A 12,735-nucleotide genomic window follows, 5' to 3' on the forward strand; every position below is an offset into this window, starting at 1 on the left:
CCCTGTTCAGGCGGAGGTTCCTAGAGGCCAACATATCAACACAAGGCTGACCCCCAACACCCCCTGCCCCCACTCACCAAACCATGCCTGCTGCTCCCCCTCCACCTCTATGGCCAGGCCAAAGTCTGCCAGTTTCACCGCAGCGCCCTTGAGCTTGGAGGCCAGCAGCAGATTCTCCGGCTTCCCAGGTCCAGAGAGAAGAGGGAAAGGTGGGGAGGAAAGGGCCAGAGGACAGTGAGCAGGTCCAGAGCCTCATCTCCAGGGGCCTACCTAGGCTTACAGGTGGAGCAGCTGGATAATCCAGAGGCACGCTGCCCCCACCTCCAGCTCCAACCCCAGGACCCTGAGTTTAGTCCCCAGAGAGAGGACTACCCCACTGCAGGTCTTCTGCAACAGAAAGAACCTTCCTCCACCAGCCATCCTCTCCCTCCCCTCCCCTCAGGGTCTGGATCTGGGGCTGAGGTAAGGGGACAGGCACCACCACAAAAAGAAAAAAGAAGCAACATCTACTGTGTTCCTACAATGTGCCAGCCACTAGGTTAAGGGCTTTGCACACATAACCTCATTTATCATCTCAACAACTCTTTGGGGTAGGCATAATTATCCCCATTCTTATAGCCCCTGAAACAGTCATGCTAGTTCTCACCTCAGGGCCTTTGCACTTCCTGTTCCCCCTGCCTAATTTGTTCTCCCTATGAGCTTCACAGTGCTGGCCTCTTCTCTTCATCTGGCTCTCACCCTCATGTCACCCCTTCCAAGAAGCCCTCCATGACTACTCTATGAAGAGCCCCCAGGTATCTCTTATCTTAGCTTCTTGTTGTTACCTTCATAGATCTCATTGTGATTTGTAATGTTTCCCCCATCTGTCTATGTGCTTGTACATGATCTGTCGCCCTATAGTATGTGAATTATCTGTCTTGTCCACCACTGCATCGCCAGCACCTAAGACAGAGGCCCGCACATATCAGGCACTTAGTAAGCATTTGTCATATGTAGAAAGAGGAGGAAACTGAGGCTCAGAGAGGTAAAGTGACTTGACAAAGATCACAGAGCTGATAAGAGACAGATCCAGAATCACGGCACAGTCTGGCGCCCAAGCCATGCTCTTAGCCACTCTAAGCTGAGAGACAGGGATGGGGAACGGAGGTCATGGGGGCCTCAGACATGCCTCCTGGCCTCTGGGGTGTTGAGGCTGCTGTCTCCTGCTGGGTCTAGAAGACAGGAAATTGTCCTAGTTAGGACGGAGAGGAATTAAGAGTGTGGACTTCCCAGTTAGATAGCCCTAGCTTCTGACCCCAGCTGTGGGATTTGGATAAATTATTTCACCTCTCTAAGCTTTAGTTACCTCCCAGAACATGAGGATAGTGCCTGTCGTTGGGTGGCAGACGAATGAATTTCCATCATTCACGTAAAGTACTTCACAGTGGCAACAGCAAGTGCCTGATAAGCATCCGTACTCATTTTCTGCATGGGGAGGGGCTGGGGCTCCAAGTCTCTGGGGACAGCTGGCTCCCTCTGACCACTTCCCCACTTGGATTTCCAAGAGGGTCCCACATCTGACCTTTCACTGCCCGAAGCTAGATGGGCCACAAACAAATATAGCTCATTACGGCCCCTTTTGTCCTCTGGGGACTGTGTTCCCAACGTGTCCTGGGTCTCAGTGGCCGTCCTGCCCTGATTTGATGAATGTGCCACTAATTATTCCATCCAGAGCGGCCTAAATTCGTGCTGCCTCTCCTCCCCCCTCCTCCCGTGCAGGGGCTGTAGCTATAATGGGAACAGGCCTTCGGGGTGAGCCACTCTGCAGTCTGGCCAGAGACCTTCCTGCCTATGAGTCTAGACTGAGCCGTAGGGAGCTCACCTGTGTTCAGATGAGGAGCCATGGACTGCTCATGGCAGTCAGAGGCGGGCAGGGGTTCTGCTCAGAGTATTTCAGCCCAAAGAGGAACCAGCCCTGACTAGAGGATGCCCAAGGAGGGTGCCCTGGGTGAGAAGGGCCTGGAAGTCCTATCCTGAATGGGAATGGGGAACAGCCTGCGGATAACTCGGGAGCTACCACACAGCCACCCAAGTGCCTCCAGGGCTGCTCTGAGCTGGAGGCTTGATCTGTGTGGCCCCAAAGGGTAGAACTGGGGAAACCCCCATAGCAGGGAAGAATGAAGGAGCATTTCCCAACGGTACAGGGGCTACCCTGTAAGAAGTGAATGTGTGGTCACTGAAGACCAAAAAGCAGAAGTTTGATGGGTCGCCTACAAGGGGCTACTGCAGAAGCAGGGGCTGGATTGAGTGGTTTTTGGCCTCAGACCACCTAGGGCCTGGGATCTGAGGCCAGGGTTCCCCCCGTCTTAGCTCAGACACGACTGAACTGCATGTTCTCAGGCAAATCCCTGGGACGCTTTAGGCCTAGTTTCCTGCTCTGCAAAAAAGGAGTGATGTTATGAGCTACCAGCTGCTGAGGCCACGAGGCCCAGCAGAGGAGCGCTGTGAAGTCTGTGCTGACCCAGCCAGACCGTGCGCTGATGCCACCCCTGGACTCCGCATCTGCTTGTCCTGCCCATCTCCTTCTTCAGGTGGGGAGAGAGAGGACCCGAGGGCCCCAGGACCTTTTTTCATTCTCCCCCTGCCCCCAGCTACCAGAGACCTGGAAACAAGAGTAACCGACCGCATCTATGTACCAGGCACTGTGCTGTCTCCTTTGACATTCTCGCCAACCTGTGCAGAGGTTGCTATGGCAACACCCACTATTAAGAAGCTGACACTGTGAAGCTAGAAAGTGGCCCAGCTGGGATTTGGACCAGACCATAGCCAGGCTTGGCATTCTATCCGTGTCTCACCTGCTTGGCACAAAGCACGCGGGGCTGCGGGTCGGACGGCCTGGGTCCCGAGCCCAGATGCTCCCCCTCCCTAAGCCCAGTTTCCTTATCTGAACAGTGAGGGGAATATTCTCCCTCCAGCCCAACAAGGGGAAATTAAAGGGGATCTGACACCACGGGTGGCTCTGCAGGTGGAGGGAAGGACAGGGGGCGGAGGAGCAATCCCTGGGGAGCTGCACCCTCAGGCTGGCGGCTCACCTTCAGGTCCCGGTGCACCACCCCCATCTGGTGGCAGTGCAGCACGGCCTCCAGGATCTGCTGGATACAGTGACTGGGGAGAGAAAGGCAGGCGTCACCATGGAAAGACGGGCCTCCCCTGGGAAGCTGGCAGGGGAGATGCCCTGCCAGGCCACCTGGGGAACTCACCTGGCATCGGCCTCACTGTAGTACTCCCGGGCCACGATGTCCTCAAACAGCTCCCCGCCGGTGACCCTGGGGACACAGGTGCAGTCACCCTCCCACAGAGGCCCCAGGTGCCGCCTCTGCTGGAAGAGTCTCCAGGGAGCTAAGGGCGGGGCCTGGGCACCTCAGAACCTCAGCCCCAAAGGGAGGGACTCCCTTCCTGGCTTCCAGCCCACCCTTCCGCTAACTTCCCTCCCTCCAGCCCTGGCTCTTCCCCGACCAAGCCCAGGTGGGAGCTAGGGTGGGACCCTCAGAACACGTCACTAGGATTCATTAGGTTCCTAGAAGCCCAAGGGCCGGGTCTTGGTTTCGTTGTTTAATAGACTTTATTTTTAGAGTCGACTTAGGTTCGCAGCAAAGCTGAGAGGAAGGCACAGAGGTTTCCCACACACCGCTGTCCCTGCCACACGCCTAGTCTCCCCCATTACCAACACCTCAAGGGCTGTTGGGTTTTTCACGGATGAGACCAGTGTCATCACAGAGCCTCTGCCAGCCCGGGAAGCACCAGGCCTCTCATTTAATTACGGTTTTTCACTCAATCGACTGGCATTCAAAACTTTAATAACATTATTCCAAAAGGAAGCTTTATATCACCGGTAGCCACAGATAGAGACAAAGCTAATGTGCTGGTGTTTCAGGATCACCCACTTGCAATCGCTTCTAGGAAACTCTATCCGAAGAGGGAGTTCAGCCCAGGCTGGGGGCATTGGGGACCCAGAAAGGCCCTCCCTGCTGGGGCTGCCCTGATGTGCCCTGTACATCCCAGATGGGCCCAGACTCACAGGTCGAAGATCAGGTAATGGTGCCCCTCCTCGGAGATGCTGTCGTGGAGCCGCACTGTGGGAGGAGCCAAGGCCGCCAGTTACAGGAGAGCGCACTGCCCTCCCTCGCCCCTCTGGCAGCAGCACTGCAGTTTCTCAGTCACTGAGCGCAGTGAGGTGCCAGGTGCCCTGACAAATGCAGGTGAGCAGGGGCTCACTCACTTCACGCACTGCCAAGAGGGCCTGGGCTTAAAGACAACAGACTCCCCCCCCCCTTTTTTTTTTTTTTAATATATGTTTATTGATTTTTTTACAGAGAGGAAGGGAGAGGGAGAGGGAGATAGAAACATCAATGATGAGAGAGAATCATTGATTGGCTGCCTCCTGCACACCCCAAATGGGGGATCAAGCCCATACCCTGCATGTACCCTGACTGGGAATCGAATCGTGACCTCCTGGTTCATAGGTCAACACTCAACTGCTGAGCCACACTGGCTGGGCCAGACCCCTTTTTTTGGGTCAAAGTTTGGTTTCCTTCCCGCTCTACCTCTCCGTTTCCTTTCTGAGCAAACAAGCATCATGGAATGATCCTGTAGCTCAAATCTCTGCCATTTGCTAGCTGTGTGCCTTTGGGCAAGTTGCTACACCTTTCTGAGCCTCTCGTTCCTTGCCTGGACGATGAGAATGAGACTCTTGGAAGCACACAGTTGGTGCTCACTCGGTGCTGGCCCTGGCCAAGTGAATATCCCCGATCTGCTTCCAGGTCTGAGCAGAGAATAGAGTTTGTGGAGGCGGGAGTGACAGCGGTCCCCAAGTTCTGGCATGCTGAAAAACTGTCCTCCCTTCATTCCTCATTTACCAAGAACAGAGCCAGGCTCCCAGGAGCCCAGAGATCCCGAAATTAACCCCTGAGCTTCTGAAACAAGGGGCCCGAGGCCTGAGGCTGACTCGGGGGCCTGCACCCTGCCAGCCAAGCGCAGGTTCTCCCCGGACAGGTTCACACCCTCCCCTGCGCCACAACCTGGAAATGCGCACAGAGCGGGTGCGGGCCCGGAGGATTATGATGTATCGCACGTTGGGAAATTACACAGCTGTGAAGATCACGCGGCGGTTATCTATTCACTCGTTCGGAATCAGCTCTCAATTATGTTGTTTGGTGAAAGGCAAAATGCAAAGCAGTGTGCGTTGTCCTTTTTCCAAGGATGCATTTAAGCCTGTGTGTCGCAAGTCTCCCCAGAGGAGATGGAGATGTGGGCATTGGGGTACCTTGGGGAGGGGAAGTGGAGGAACGGGGGTCATGGAGAGGTAAGACTTACTGTTCACGGTGAACCCTAATGCCATTGGAATTTTTGCCCTGTGCATGGATTTCTGACTCAATACTGACTCCCCTAAATTCTTTATGGCTCTCATATCTGCACATAAAGTTTAGAGAAACAGGCATCAAATACCCCGGACTGGGTGCCTACTCCGGGGAAAGGGGAGCTGGGGACCAGAGATGGAGGAGGAGGAAAGGGACACAGGTTTAAATTTTAAAAGTGTTTAATTCTTAAGTGATGATATATATTTATAAATAATGCCTGAAAGATGTTTTAAATCTATTTTAAAGCAAAGCTAAAAAGCAGGCTGCCTCCGAGGACATATAATATAATCCTGTTTTGATTTTTTAATCAACATTTTATTATAAAAATTTCAAATGTATAGTCAAGTGGACACCCATGTGCCCACCACCTGGGTTCTACCATTAATGTTTCCTTATACTTGCCTAACTACCTTTATATCCTTTCCTCCATCCATTCACTGGTTTTGATTTTTGAATGCATGTCAAAGCAAACGCAGGCTTAATTTTTAAAAGGTAGGTGTGTTTTGAACTAAGCATTCCGCATGTTTTGTGTGCAGACTGTAGCAGCCCTGCACGGGGGCTCTGCCCGGCCCCCCTTGGGAAGACGGTGCAGCCACCTGCCGCTGCGGGGAAGGCGGCCTGCTCACCGCGCACAGCTGCCTTTCCTTTCTGGAGAGCTGCCCGCTGCTGACGGAGCCACCTTGCCCAGCAGGTGACCTGCAGCTTCCAGCCAATGACTGAGGAACGTGAGGAGGCAAGGTCGCTGCAAAGGTCCAGTCTCCTTGCCTTAAGGAGGGACAACTCCAAGATGGAACTTATGCTCCAGAGGCCTCCCCACTGCACCCCCCCATCTGGGATTAGACTTGACCTCAGGCCATTCCTTCCCCTTCTCCTTCCTGCACCCCCATCCCCATCCCTTACAGGTCTCTGCTGGGAGTACAAGTACCTAAATCCTTGCCTGGGGCTCTGCTTCAAGGAAACCTGATGCAAGAAGAGATGTATAGGTGTCCTTGAGAGGCACAGGCATTAGTTATCAAATGGAAGCATGGTCATACAGTGTTAGCCCTCGATGCTGAGGTTATAGGAGATACTTTAAAAATTATTTGTCTTCTCATTTATGGACAATAAGCTTGCATTGTTAGTGTATCAAGGCCAAGTGTGGGAAAAGACCCTTTTCACCCTGGCCAGTGCGCTCAGTGGTTAGAGCATCAGCTCGCACACCAAAGGGTTTCAGGTTTGATTCCCAGTCAAGGGCATGTACCTAAGTTGCGGGTTCCATCCCTGGCCCTGTCAGGGCACGAGGAAACCAATTGATGTGCCTTTCTCACATCAATGTTTCTCTTTTTCTCTCTCTCTCCCTTTCTTCCTCCCCCTCCTCTCCACTCTCTCTAAAGAATCAATGGGAAAAATATCCTCAGGTGAGGATTAACAACCAAAAAAAGGCCCTTTTCTCTCCCACCTTCCTCCGGGTAGACTCTCGGCGACAGACTCCTTCCTATCCCCTCTGCTCCAGCGGGTGTGAGAGGTTTTGACTCCCCTTTCCTGAGCGTGAGAAGCTCTAAGAAGCCAAGTTGCAGCCAGAACCATCTCAGAAAGGCCTTCTGGGGTCTGCCCCAGCAGCCATTTGCGGGGAGCTCCAAAGGGACTGGGGTTCCAGGTCCACCCTCTCACTAGGAGCCTCAGCCCCTTGAGAGAGCGTCCTCGGGGTTCAGGGGAATGGACAGAACTGGATGGGGGTGTTGTTTCTGAAGAGCTGACTTCAGCTCAGACGGTGCCTTTGTGCTGATTGTAAAAGGCTGCCCCTCTGAGCAGCCAGGCGAGCGACACGGGCAGGACTCCAGCCTCCATCCAAGGCACAGAACCCTGGCGTCAGTTTCCGTCCCTGGGGCGTGGCCGACACCGCTCCGAGCCCAGCAGACAGGGCCTCTTCTCTCACTGCTGTTCTCACACACAAAACCTCCCCCCCCCCATCGGTAGAGGCCTCCCTGAGGACAAACTCAGCCCAGCGCCCAGGAGGAAAGCGGAATCCAAGGACCACAGGCTACGTGACAGTCCCACCCCCGGGGCAGAGATCGGCATGTCTGTGCCCACTGAATTATGCTGTCACTTTTCTGAATTTTTAAAACGTTGTCATACATATGATCTCGTTCATCTAGAGGAAATGATGAACAACATAGACTGAGGAACAAGAACAGAACCAGAAGCAAGGAGGCATCGATCGGACTATCAGGCCTCAGAGGGAGGATAGGGGAGGGTAGGGGGAGGGTGGGGGGAGGGGGAGAGTTCAACCAAAGGACCTGTATGCATGCATATAAGCCTATCCAACGGTTAAGTTCAACAGGGGATTGGGGCATGCGTGGGGAGAGGGGTGGGATGGGAATGGGGGGATGAGGACAAATATGTGACACCTTAATCAATAAAGAAATTAAAAAAAAATAAAAATAAAAAAAAATAAAATAAAATAAAACGTTGTCATAGAACAAAAATTCTGTAACCTAGTTTTCATTTATGTAGCTGAACTCACAAATCTCTGACATTCCTGTCATAGTTCTAACAGTTATCATTTTTCTCTTAGAAGTTGGAGGGAAGTACTTTTCCCCTGATCCCCATGCCCCCTCCCCCCCACCCCCCCCCCCCCCCCCCCGACAGCACACCCCTGCGGTCCACTTGGGAAGCTGAATAGAATGAGAACGGGCTCTGGAGTCGGACTTGCTGGGTTCACCTCCCAGCGACACCTCTTACAAGCTGTGTAACTTCCGGTGAATTCCGTAACCTCTCTGAGCCTCTTCTCCTAACAGCAAGGGTGCTGGCAAGGTACTCAACACAGTGCCTGGCATCCCAAATGACCTGCTAAACCCTCAGGTTGTCCCCTGCTCCTTGGGGTGGCCTTCTGGGGTCTGCCCCATCAGCAGGTGGTGATGATACAGAGAGCTACAGTCTGTCAGCCCCAGAGCCCATACGTACTGCTCCCCATTATAGCTGGGAATGAGAGGGAGATGGGGGTGCAAATCGGAGGAGGCAGCATTGACCTGAGACAGCTGCAATGAAGTAGCAAAACACATACGCGCGTGCGCACACACACACACTCACACACGCACGCACACCTCCTTTATAGGAACTGTGGGATTTTGTAGTCAGACATCACTCACAGCCTCCTCCGTGATACCGTTGGGGAGTTGGAGCACGGAGGGCGCCACCCAGTGAGGCCAGGAGCAGATCAGGGACCAGAGTCCAGTCAGAGTTCCTCCCCCCCAGCGCCAGCTGCCCCTTCTTTGGTTCTGGCGCTGGAGTCTCCACTGCTGCTGCTGTTTGTGCAGCCCTGCTCCCCTGCCCAGGCCCAGGGAAGGGGAGGTGCTTTCTGGGTATAAATAGCAGATGGAGATGCTTCTCTCCAGCAGAAGAGTTAACCCTTGGGGCCCTGGGCACCGAGAAATGCTTCCCTGGAGGGAGAAGGTGTGGTGGCTGTCAGAGTTGGAATATTCCTTAGGGGGCACCTAGGCCTTGCTCCTCAGAGTGTGGTCTATAAACCAACAGCCTTGGCACTGCCTCAGCGCACGTTAGAAATGCTAAATGCTAGATCTGGCCCCACCCAGACCCAGATCTGCCGAACCAGAATCTACTTGTTAACACGATGCTCAGGTGGTTCCGATAGCACTCTCCTTGTGAAGATGGGAGAAAGTGGCTCAGAGAGGGTAGTGCTCCTACCCAAGGTCACACAGCCATTTCCTGCGGAACTATACCTAGAATCTGTACTTCTTTCCCTCAGGACTCAGAACTCGGATGGGCAGGGAAACAGCCCCTCAGACGGTGCAGGGGTGGGGAGGGGAGTCGGGCCTGCCCTGGGCCCCACCCCTCCACACAGCCTGCGTGCATTCTATCCCTGGGCAGGGGCCACCTTGCTGCTTGCCTTGAAGGGGCAGGCCAGCCACAGGGCTAGGCAGGTGGGCAGGACCACCGTGCCAGGCTGACTCAGCATGGGGGTGAGTTAGGGAAGTGGGCTGCACTGGCCAAGGCCAAGCTTGGCCTATTTTTGTCTCTCGAGAGAGATGAAAGGCTTCGGGAGTTTTCCTGAAACAGCTTTTCTGAAGGAGGCTGCCGGCAGCGTGGGCTGCGAGGAAGGGCCCCTTCTTCACCACCCCCCCCACAACCAAGCTGGTCTCTGAGGAATGTGGAAACCATCAAAGACACCCCCTTTTCCCATCTCTCTTACCACCATCCCCAGAAAAGAGAGCAGCTGCCTCCCCACCCCATCAGCAAAAAAACACCAGGATGGGCAGGGGAGCAGGGCCAAGCCCCACCCTGCACCCCTCACTTGTTCCCCAAGAACTTACCGATGTTGGGGTGCTTCAGCAGGCGGCAAATGCGGGCTTCACGCTCCAGCTTCTGATGGTCTGAAACAGGAATAGATAGATCCCAGGTGAGTCCCAGGTGAGGCGTAACCTCCACCCACTCCATGTCTCCCTCCTACAGCCTCTTAGGATAACCATCTCCCAGGGCAGCCCCTGGCCCTTTCTGGCAGAGCTCTGGGTTCTCAGGGCAGTGAGAGGCAGCAGAAGACGGAGAGGCCGGGTTGCAATGATGCAGAAGTCCCTTCCCCTCTGTGGGCCTCAGGCTCCAGGGCCCTCAAAGGAAGAGCATCCTTGAGCCCCTCCCTGTATGAGACCCAAACTCCATGAAGCCAGGCCAGGCTCCTGCTGCCCCTCCTCCAGCGCTGCCCCTCACACTACACTCCCGCCAGAGGAACCGCTGAAATTCACTTCTCCGGGCACACCCTGCTCAGTCCTCTCCCTTTGGGGCCCTCACACACCGGTTCTCTCAGCTTGGAACACTCCCCCTCAACCTCCCACTGGTCCTTCACTGGCCATCACTCACTCCTACCCATTCTTAATGTCGCCCTCTCCTGGCAGCCTGCCCTGATTGCCAGGCTGGTGGGCCCCTCCGCTGTGCTCTCAGGGCCCCTGGATAGCACATCTCACTCTGTCCTGTTGATATCTCTACCCTTGAGTACGGGGACTTGGTCTGTTGTATCCCTGGCATCTACCCAAATGCCTGGCACATAGTAGGTGCTCAAAAAATAACTGAATGAGAAAACAAATGATTAAATGAGTGAACCTCTCTGAAGGAGTGGGTATTCTCTGCGGAAGAGCTGTATTAATTTGCAGAAGACACCTCCCGTGCAGAGGACACAGAGAGCCCCCCAAAAATGCAGGGTAGAACTTGTATGTGGCTGAGCCAGAGCTCTCACACCTGCCTTCCAGGACTTTTGTCCAAACCCCCTGGGTCTCCCCACTCACCTGGGAGAGAGGCCTGGTTCAGGATCTGCCACCTGAGGCTGCTGGGCAAGTCATACCCCATTCAGTCCTCCCAACACCCTGGCCCTGGGCATCACTGCCCCCACTTTACAGATAGGAAAACTGTAGCCTGAGAAGCCGAGGCCTCATCAGTGGCAGAATTGGGACTGGAAATGTATTTTCTAATTCCCTTCCTGGAGCTTTACACACAATTCGGTCATTAATGCCTTAATTAAAAAAACAACACCAATAAAATGGGAGCCATTTACAAACGTAGAATATTTACCAAGTGCTAGGCACTGTGCAGAGAGCTTTATATGCATTTCAAGCCCTCACTACAACCCTTTGAGGGAGGTGTAATTACTATTCTGCCTTTTAAGAGGAAGAAACAGAGGTTCAGAGAGGTTAAGTACCTGCCCAAAGTCACACCCGTCGTGAGCAGTGGAGCCACGTGTTGTACCCAGGCAGCCGGACTCCAGGAGTGAGCTTTAAAGCCCTGTGCTGTACTGTTCTCCACGCCCTGACAAATCTCCACCACCTCTGCCTGCCCCCCATTCTCGAAAATCAAGCCCCACGGGAGGGTTCTCACAAAGACACTCAGAGGTGGAGCTAGGACTAGAACCCTGGTCTCCCAAGGGCCTCTTCAGAGGAGGTAAGCACCAGGGAGGGTGAGGAGGATGGAGTCCTAGCCCTTGCCCCTGGCAGCCAGCTCCCCTTTCCCCACCCCCTCCATGAGAACAATCACTGGCCATCCTCCAAGGGCTGCAGAAGCCAAGATCAATACTGAAATGTGGCTTTTCCATCAGCAAAGCAATTAAATCCAATCAAGTTTTCATAGAGTGTAAGCTCAACTCCCCAGCTAACGACCAGCTGCAGGCTAAGGAGGGGAGGTGGACCCAGGGGCATCCCCCTAACCCCCCTTCCCTCCCAGCCTCCTTCTTTACCCTTTAGGGTGGGGGAAGGGCAATTCCAAGGCAAAGGAGGGGAATCCCCATCTACTGAGAAAGGCTGGGCCCAACCCCTGCTCCATACACTGTCCCTTCAACCCTCCATCTCCAGCAGAACCAGAAATCAGGCAGGTCAAAGTTGGGCCTACCAGAGGGCGGGGGAGGGGCAAATTCAGAATTCTGGTGTTTCTTCCATGTGAGCTTAGCCAGGAACAGAATTATACCCAGGATTGAAAGAAGAAACTGTTGGTCACGCAGCTAACTTGTGCCTGGTTACCAGACCTCAGTGCAGGAAATGCTAGGGACTCATTGTTTTTATAAATCTTGTAATCATCTTGTGTGTAGTACAGTTACACTGCATTGCAACTTGCTAAAAGCATTAACTTGAATAGAAACATACATGTTACACAATAATTTTTATAACTCTGTTTGAAAATGTTCTCATTTTCTAATACTATACAGGAAACCTTAAGAAATGTAGGGATGCCGAAACCGGTTTGGCTCAGTGGATAGAGCGTCGGCCTGCGGACTGAAAGGTCCCAGGTTCGATTCCGGTCAGGGGCATGTACATTGGTTGCGGGCACGTCCCCCATGGGGGGTGTGCAGGAGGCAGCTGGTCGATGTTTCTCTCTCATCGATGTTTCTAGCTCTCTATCCCTCTCCCTTCCTCTCTGTAAAAAAATCAATAAAATAAAAATAAATAAATAAAAATAAAAGAAATGTAGGGATTGTATTTCTCTTGACCTCTGAGGCCTCATTCTGTTGTGTAGATGGGGAAACTGAGGCACAGTGATAAAGAAGCAGTCACTTTATCAAACTCACTCAGCTAGATGGTCCAGCCTTATTAGAACTCAGAGCTCTGAGAATCCACTCCTGGACACACACCCCTATTCCTAATCTGTCAAAAGTCCTCAGCAGCCAAGGAGCTCTTATCCATATATATTAAAGCCAAGCGACTGAAATGACCAGAAGACTGGAATGACCGGATCAACCAGAACAACCGGAATAACTGGTTGCTATGATGCACACTGTGGCCGGCCAACTGGCCCCATCAGGGCTGGGGCCAGCCGGCCAACCTCCTGTGGCCCCTCCCCCCACCAGCTCGGCCCCAAACGGCCTCAA

At 53.5% G+C, this 12,735-nt stretch overlaps 1 protein-coding gene across 1 annotated transcript in view; it reads right to left on the reverse strand.

Moving 5' to 3' along the window:
* Positions 1-12,735, reverse strand: part of CAMK2A (calcium/calmodulin dependent protein kinase II alpha) — a 57,891-nt gene that overhangs the window by 27,063 nt on the left and 18,093 nt on the right. Inside the window, exons 3-7 of the mRNA XM_008152210.3 lie at positions 9,707-9,766; positions 4,058-4,112; positions 3,240-3,305; positions 3,072-3,144; positions 78-180 (exon numbers count right to left, since the gene is read on the reverse strand). Of these exons, the coding sequence (XP_008150432.1) occupies positions 78-180; positions 3,072-3,144; positions 3,240-3,305; positions 4,058-4,112; positions 9,707-9,766 (357 nt within the window). The remainder of the gene's footprint in view (positions 1-77; positions 181-3,071; positions 3,145-3,239; positions 3,306-4,057; positions 4,113-9,706; positions 9,767-12,735) is intronic.

The sequence above is a fragment of the Eptesicus fuscus genome, chromosome 6 (genome assembly GCF_027574615.1).
Source record: "Eptesicus fuscus isolate TK198812 chromosome 6, DD_ASM_mEF_20220401, whole genome shotgun sequence".
NCBI classification, from domain to species: Eukaryota; Metazoa; Chordata; class Mammalia; order Chiroptera; family Vespertilionidae; genus Eptesicus; species Eptesicus fuscus.